Raw genomic sequence first — 8,728 nt, forward strand, 5'->3', positions numbered from 1 at the left:
AACTGGAATTTACATGTTAACGCAGAGCTGATGTCTGTCTTTTGAATTGGTGTGCTCTAGGACCCAGGGAAAAACTCTCTTTAGTGGACAGTGGAGTGTGTGTCTGTCTGGGAGGGAGGTAGGGGAGGGAATCACACAGTGCACAATGTGTGACAGTCACTGCCTTACACAGTGATAGAGAGGAGGAGGAGGGATGGAAAGCGCATCCTCACATCTATCAGGGACTTAGACACCATCCTGAGTGAAGTGAAGTGATCACCCTCTACTCACCTGCTCTCACACTAGTGTCCCTCTGTGATCACAGACCAGGGAGATTCTCTCTACACCTATACCAGAGACTTCAAAACCTCTGGAAAACCCACTGGCTAACTCTATCCTCAGCAGTGTGTATCTTGTCCTGCTCATCCTGTGGAAATACCCATTGTAACTGGTCTATGTGGACCTGTTCACGTCTGGATCTGCTTAACTGATGTCTCCTCACTAAAACAACACCTGGGATATCCAGAAAGGACGAATCATAAAATCCTGGTCTCTTTGAATTGGACTGGACATATCATAATCTCATATGGGTAGGTTACAAGACTTATTGTTCTACTCATTTTGACTCAGTTCACAAATCCATAAAATGTATCCTCGACGGGTCATAGCTAATAGGTGTACATTCTGTTGGAGATGCACTGTGCATTTTTACATAGAGTGAAATCACTTTGAATGTTTCATCAGACAGTCATAGATGAGCTGAAAGTTGAGGCAACAAGCTATTTTAAAGAGTTATTTTTTGGGGAGTGGGTCTTCTAGTTCAGGTGCATGTATTTCAAATGCAAGGTAAGGTACAGTATATCTCCAGTGTCCACTATATGTATGTTCTCTTAAATTACTTATCTTTTGAGTAGAATAGTATACCTTATGAATGTAAGTTTAACAGAACTGTTTTTATATCCCATCTATTATCATTCATAATATACAGCCTTACAAAACAGTTGCCTCTAAATCTATCTTTAGTTACATCCTAAATACAAAATGTAAATTTTAAGAAAATACTTTTAATATATTAACATTGAAGGATATTATACTGACTCATCTCAGTGGGTTACCCAGTTGACAGTAGCTGTGCAGGGACAGCTCGAGCTGAAATGGCTGGGGAGAGGGAAGGGGTGGGCTCAGAGAAGGACAAGAAGTGGGGGGGGGGAAGTGAGGGGTACATGTGGTCCTTCTGTAGCTCAGTTGGTAGAGCATGGCGCTTGTAACGCCAGGGTAGTGGGTTCGATCCCCGGTACCACCCATACGTAGAATGTATGCACACATGACTGTAAGTCGCTTTGGATAAAAGCATCTGCTAAATGGCATATATTATTATTATTATATATTATACATTGGAGGGATAAGCATGGGTGTCTCGTGTGACCTCTCAGAAAATAGCCATTTAACAGAAGTCATTGATCTTTCAGTGCAAAACATTATTTTTAAGTGTTATACTTTTTCTCCTGTCTGTAGAAAATACACCTTTCTAAAGATGGAAAGGACCAGGACATTAATTAAAGGGACTAATACCGGGCTTATGAATCAAAGTCAAAAGGCAAGGATAGAGTTGATTTGCTTTCCTCTGTGAGTGAAAAGCACCACAATCCATCCATTGGCCCCGTGCACCACATCGTATCTAATGTGCCCTTTACTGTTACCTACTTCGTGTTCCCCAAATCCATGCAATGCTGACACCATGTAGCAAGGAGTAAGGACTATATGTTTTAGACATACTGTAGTAACCCACTGTGCATAGACGGCAGTTCGTCTAGTTTTGATTTACATTCAACTAACATGATTTCAACATGTAATTTAAACAAATTATTCACCATGTCATTATATTTATGTTAAAAGTTAGGTAAAGAAAATATGATATGCCCTTATGTTGATAACTGTTTGGAAATCTAATAATTTTTCCAAGTTGGTTCATCTTCATCACATTTTGGGGGGGTTGAAATGACATATAAACAACATTGATTCAACCAGTTTTTGCCCAGTGGGAAGTACTTTATCTGAACTAAAACATTTTTTTTCTAATTCTAATTTTCTAATTCCGAATCAACTTGTGCATCTGTTTTTCTTATCAAAACAGTGAAAATGCATGTGTATTCTCATTTCTTTAGCTGTCTTGGTTTTAGGTCCATGTGATCTGGTAGTTTGGCTTCTCAGATAACGTCCAGGCAGTGAAATAGAGAGCGCTCAGGCCATCCTCTTGTGACTATAATGCTGTAGAAATGTAAATAATATCCAACATTTTACAAATTAATTTGCTTTGTTTTATTTTTATTCTAACTTCATTACTATATTAGATTATACACTGAGTGTACATAACATTAAGAACATCTTACAAATATTTTGCCCTTAGTACAGCTTTAATTCATCAAGGCATGGACTCTACAAGGTTTTCAAAAGCGTTCCACAGGGATGCTAGCCCATGTTGACTCCAATGTTTCCCACAGTTGTGTCAAATTGGCTGGGTTTCATTTGGGTGATTTAATTTTGTATTTAATTTAGTATTTTATCCCCTAATTTCATGATATACAATTGCGCTCCAATTACAATCTTGTCTCACAAACACAGCTATTTTGACTCTTATTTTACCCTAAATGTTTTTTTGATTACCCTCTCATCCTCTTCTGTTTGAGCAAGGCATGAGATAGAAAGTACAGTATATTTCCACTCTGACCTTGGGCTAATTATCAACTCACCCCTACATACGTTTTCTTTTTAGAACAAGACCTGAAAGAAATATAGAAATGCTCAGTGCAGCCTAGAGCAAAGACGTCATGAATATTCAACTTGTAGAAGGCTTAAAGGGTTATTTAATGTAGAACATATTCCTTGTCAATACAATGCGGTCTCCAGGGCCGTCTGAAATGGAATAAATTAATTAGGTCGTCCCTCACATGACAGGGATGAAGACTGATTTAATAGAAAAAGATTACTAGGCATCAAAGCAACATGTACTGTGAAAGTAAACTATATGTTCAAAGCAACATGTACCGTAGGAGCAAACCATATGTTAAGCTGCATCAGCATGACATTTCAAGCTCCTATACAGTAAGTTTAAATTGTGTTTTTGTCTCCTTAACAGGACATATCCAACATGATGACAAGTATGTGAAAAGAGAAGAAAGTTAACATTGCAATGGGGCCTGCTGCTGTAGTGATGCCTCTGACTAGTTTTCTGTGAAATATGGAGAAATCTGGTCCGATGCTGGCCTCTATTCCCAATCGCACAGGGGCCAACCTCACAACTGGCCTATGGGGACCCAACCCCACAGTCCCCGCAGAGGTGGGAGTGGTCACCAGCTCCCAGTCTCAGATCAAAGATCTGATTGGGCTGTTTGCAATGGTGACCCTTAATCTCATCGCCCTATTGGCCAACACTGGAGTCATGGTGGCCATCGCCCGCGCCCCTCACCTGAAGAGGTTTGCCTTTGTGTGCCACCTGTGTGCAGTGGACCTGCTGTGTGCCATCCTCCTCATGCCCCTGGGCATCATCTCCAACTCACCCTTCTTTGGCACTGTGGTGTTCACCGTGTTGGAATGCCAGGTCTACATCTTCCTCAACGTGTTCCTCATCTGTGCCTCCATCCTCACCATCACCGCCATCAGTGTGGAGCGCTACTACTACATCGTCCATCCCATGCGCTATGAGGTGAAGATGAGCATCAATCTAGCCATCGGCATAATGCTCCTCATATGGGTCAAGTCCATCCTTCTGGCCCTGGTCACCCTGTTTGGTTGGCCTGCCTACGGGGCCCACAGCTCCATCGCTGCCAACCACTGCTCCCTCCACTGGAGCCACAGTCGGTTGAGGAAGGTGTTCGCCGTGCTCTTCAGCGTGGTGTGTTTCCTGTTACCTGCCATTGTCATCTTTGCTGTCTACTGTAACGTGTACAAGGTGGCGCGCTCAGCTGCCCTGCAGCACGCACCCGCGACAACCACCTGGGCCTCGTCCAACCCAGCCAAACGTGCCAACCGTTCTGACTCCATCAACAGCCAGACCACCATCATCACCGCCACACGCAGCCTGCCCCAGAGGCTGTCCCCTGAGAGGGCATTCAGCGGGGGTAAGGCTGCCCTCACCCTGGTGGTCATTGTGAGCCAGTTCCTGCTCTGCTGGCTGCCTTACTTCTCCTTCCACCTGCACTTGTCCTTCAGATCGTCCCTGCAGAGTCCCGGGGACGTGGAGGAGGCCGTCACCTGGCTGGCCTACTCCTCCTTTGCTGTCAACCCTTTCTTTTATGGCCTTCTCAACAGACAGATCAGGGAGGAGTTGGTCAAGTTCCGGCGCTGCTGCTCCTCCGGGCCGGTGGAGCTGGTGGCCTCCAGCCATGAGGGCTCCTTTCAGGAGAACTTCCTCCAGTTCATTCAGAGAACCAGCAGCACGGCTGACAAGCGCTCCAGCTGCACCACCTCCAGCCCCAGGAACACTCTGGACCAGGGGATCAGAATACCTGGCCAGATATCAGAGGAGCATGGCTAAAAAGAGGACAGTGGATAGCACACTTAAATTTGGACTGTTAATATGACAGTCATCGGTACTCATAGCACCCTGAGTTTTTCCTGATTATGTGTCCTGACCAGGAAAACTATAGGGCCCTGAGATTTTTCAAGTCAGATCATGTGGTTGGTAAAAACTCAAGCCCCTACTCATAAGCTGTACATAATATGCCTCTGAGTAGGTGTCCATTATTTATTGGTATGGGATTCATTCAGGTAAGGTCTCCAACACAAGACCAGTGTTTTAATGTGAAATATGACATTATTATGACAGAATTTCATTGACTTTACCATTGTTTCATGACATGACTAAACCGAAACATTCTGTTACAGTCTCCATATATACTTCCATTTATTTTTTTCAGCTGGTACCAAGGGACCTTCAGATGAGTTTTGTAAGGCCTGTGGCCTCAACATCATGTTCGTTAGTCTCATCTTTCCATAGTTTGTAGGCCAAACTGTTGGTACGCTACAGATGATTTTGTGAGCAGACCGATTTTCGGGATTGTCTCGTGGTCTGACAAACATCGCTCTAGTTTTGTCACCTTTCACCACAGATGCAGAATTGTGATATAGGCAGATCGAGAGGCATCCAATCCCAAAACAAACACATCCCTAGCTTAAATTGACAGATTTTTATGGGGATTGTTTTATTATTACAATTAGACTGACACAGGGGCGCAGACATTGACCTTAGGGGGTTAAAGTGTATGCTTGTTTCATAAAATGTTGTATGAATTATAAACTCAGCAAAAAAAGAAATGTCCTCTCACTGTCACCTGCGTTTATTTTCAGCAAACTCAACATTTGTAAATATTTGTATGAACATAAGATTCAACAACGGAGACATAAACTGAACAAGTTCCACAGACATGTGACTAGTCCCTGAACAAAGGGGGGGTCAAAATCAAAAGTAACGGTCAGTATCTGGTGTGGCCACCAGCTGCATTAAGTACTGCCGTGCATCTCCTCCTCATGGACTGCACCAGATTTGCCAGTTCTTGCTGTGAGATGTTACCCCACTCTTCCACCAAGGCACCTGCAAGTTCCTGGACATTTCTGGGGGGAATGGCCCTAGCCCTCACCCTCCAATCCAACAGGTCCCAGACGAACAGTATGGCTGGTGGCATTGTCATGTCAGGATGAGCCTGCAGGAAGGGTACAACATGAGGAGGAGGATGTCTTCCCTGTGATTGCCTGCATTGACAACAAGCTCAGTCCGATGATACTGTGACACACCCCCCCAGACCATGACGGACCCTCCACCTCCAAATCGATCCCGCCCCCAGAGTACAGGCCTCGGTGTAATGCTCATTCCTTCAACGATAAACGCAAATTCGACCATCACCCCTGGTGAGACAAAACCGTGACTCGTTAGTGAAGAGTACTTTTTGCCAGTCCTGTCTGGTCCAGCGACAGTGGGTTTGTCCCCATAGGCAACGTTGTTGCACGTGATGCCTGGTGAGGACCTGCCCTACAACAGGTCTACAAGCCCTCAGTCCAGCCTCTCTCAGCCTATTGAGGACAGTCTGAGCACTGATGGAGGGATTGTGCATTCCTGGTGTAACTCGGACAGTTGTTGTTGCCATCCTGTACCTGTCCCGCAGGTGTGATATTGGGATGTACCGATCCTGTGCAGGTGTTGTTATACTAGCGTCTGCTAAATGGCATATATTGTTACACGTGGTCTGCCACTGCGAGGACGATCAGGTGCCGTCCTGTCTCCCTGTAGCGCTGTCTTAGGCGTCTCAAAGTACATACATTGCAATTTATTGCACTGGCCACATCTGCAGTCCTCATGCCTCCTTCCAGCATGCCCAAGGCACGTTCTCACAGATGAGCAGGGACCCTGGGCATCTTTCTTTTGGTGTTTTTCAGAGTCAGTAGAAAGGCCTCTTTAGTGTCCAAAGTTTTCATAACTGTGACCTTAATTGCCTACCATCTGTAAGCTGTTAGTGTCTTAACGACCGTTCCACAGGTGCATGTTCATTCATTGTTTGGTTCATTGAACAAGCATGGGAAACAGTGTTTAAACCCTTTACAATGATGATCTGTGATGTTAATTTAATTTTTACAAATGATCTTATTTTGCTCAGTTTATATTCTGAAATAACATTTATGGACGTGTTTACTCATGTTTCCAATGAACAGGAAAAAAGGTATTGGAATACTTTCCTATTTTAAAATTGTACAGCAGGAATGTAAAGCTTCTAATTAACTTTCTCTCATTAACACATTATTTAAATAAAGCATAATTACAAGAGTAACAACAATAGATTTATCTTTTCTAATAATTACAATAATTAAAACCATCTCACAGTGAAAAACTGTGTATCATGTGCAAGTATATATTAATGCAAGGGATAGAAGGTAAAACTAGTATAAAACATCAAAACAGCAACATGGAGATTTAAAAATGGAACCATCCACCATGAAGCTGAGGTATGCCTTAAATGTCGTCTGTGCCTGTCGTCATGGAAATGCAGTGAGGCAGTAGGCAGGGAGACAGCAACAAGGTCCTCTGCTGCAGTGCTGGATGCTAGGCTTTTGATCCAGTTTGGGAGAGCATAGAGCGAAAGAGAGAGAGGCCTGAACCTGCTCTTCACATTACACAGGCTGTGTGTCTCATTACCCACAGCCTATAGCTACAGACATACAGAATGACAGAGCTTATTATCATCTGAATAAAGCCAGTGAAAAAGACAGGCCAGCATGAGACTTCTCAGTGATTGAATCTACCTGACTACATATAGTAGCACTACTGAAGAGCTCAGTGACTTTCAACTTGGAACAGTCATAGGATGCCACCTTTCCAACAAGTCAGTTCATCAAAATTCTGCCCTGCTAGAGCTGCTCCGGTCAACGTAAGTGCTTCTTATTGTGAAGTGGAAACATCTAGGAGCAACAATGGCTCAGCCGGGGTGGTAGGCCACACAAGCTCACCGAATGGGCCGCCGAGTGCTGAAGCATGTAATGTGTAAAAATCGTCTGTACTCAGTTGCAAAACTTACTAGTTCCAAACTGCCTCTGGAGGCTGTTATAACAGAAAAGGGGGGACCAACTCCATATTGATGCCCATGATTTTGGAATGAGATGTTCGACAAACTTTTGGTCATGTAGTGTATTTCATCTGTTAAAACATGGTTAAATTATTTATTTAAAGGTAGACTCAGCAATATTACATAGATGCATTAAGTAAACAGCATAGTAGGTCAATTTCCGGAACAACTAAGAGCGTTGAACAGGCGCAACTTCTCCGCTGTTTTGGTTGCCTGGCTACCACACTGTACCAACGTGAAGTGAACCCGTGCACATGCGAAGATACTGTGTATGACGGTTTGTGAGTGCAGTCTTTCATCTCACTCATCTCAATATCTGCGGTGCTGCTTGTGGCAATGTCTTTTCGCTGAGTCTATCTACCTTTATGTACATTATTTATTGAAATGTCTTTTAAAATGCCAGTCCAATGCATCCGGGGATCAGACATACACACTGGAGATCTACTAATGTGTCTAAAGGTTGGATAAAGCAGATGTTCCCTTAAATCACCCGGGAAGCCAAAACTGGTAGGGGGTAATGTGCTCAGAGCAAATTCAAACAGAGTTGTCTATTTGAACCTGTAGTCAGCTGGAGGTCCTGGCCCAAAGCCCCTCTCCCTGATGATCTACAAAGATGATGTAGAGTAGTGTCCACAAAGGGCTGCCTGCTAGCTTAGTAGTTGTATAATTCAATGTTTCTATATGCACATTACTTAATTACAGTGCCTTCAGAAAGTATTCACACCCATTGACCTTTTCCACATGTTGTTGTTTAGTCTGAACTTAAAATTGTTTAAAAATAATAACAATGTGTCACTGGCTTACACACAATACCCCATAATGTCAAAGTGGATTTATTTTTATTTTTTATGTTTACAAATTGATACAAAATAAAAGCTGAAATGTCTTGAGTCAATAAGTATTCGACTTCTTTGTTATTGCACAGCCTAAATAAGTTCAGGAATAAACAGGTCACATAATAAGTTGCATGGATGGTGCAATAATGGTGTTTAACATGATTTTTGAATGACTACCTCATCTCTGTACCCCACACATATAGTTATCTGTAAGATCCCTCAATAGGGAGGGAATTTCAAACACAGATTCAACCACAAAGAGCAGGGAGGTTTTCCAATGTTTCGCAAAGAAGATGGGTAAAA

At 43.1% G+C, this 8,728-nt stretch overlaps 1 protein-coding gene across 1 annotated transcript; it reads left to right on the forward strand.

Moving 5' to 3' along the window:
* Nucleotides 1-155: 155 nt before the first annotated feature.
* On the forward strand, nucleotides 156-8,479 carry LOC118399780 (probable G-protein coupled receptor). Its single transcript, XM_035796022.2, has 2 exons — nucleotides 156-569; nucleotides 3,116-8,479. The coding sequence occupies exon 2, from the start codon at nucleotides 3,218-3,220 to the stop codon at nucleotides 4,511-4,513; it is 1,296 nt and encodes a 431-aa protein (XP_035651915.1). The 5' UTR covers nucleotides 156-569; nucleotides 3,116-3,217; the 3' UTR covers nucleotides 4,514-8,479.
* The last annotated feature ends 249 nt before the right edge of the window (nucleotides 8,480-8,728 follow it).

This window comes from Oncorhynchus keta, chromosome 21 (assembly GCF_023373465.1).
Source record: "Oncorhynchus keta strain PuntledgeMale-10-30-2019 chromosome 21, Oket_V2, whole genome shotgun sequence".
Taxonomy (NCBI): Eukaryota; Metazoa; Chordata; class Actinopteri; order Salmoniformes; family Salmonidae; genus Oncorhynchus; species Oncorhynchus keta.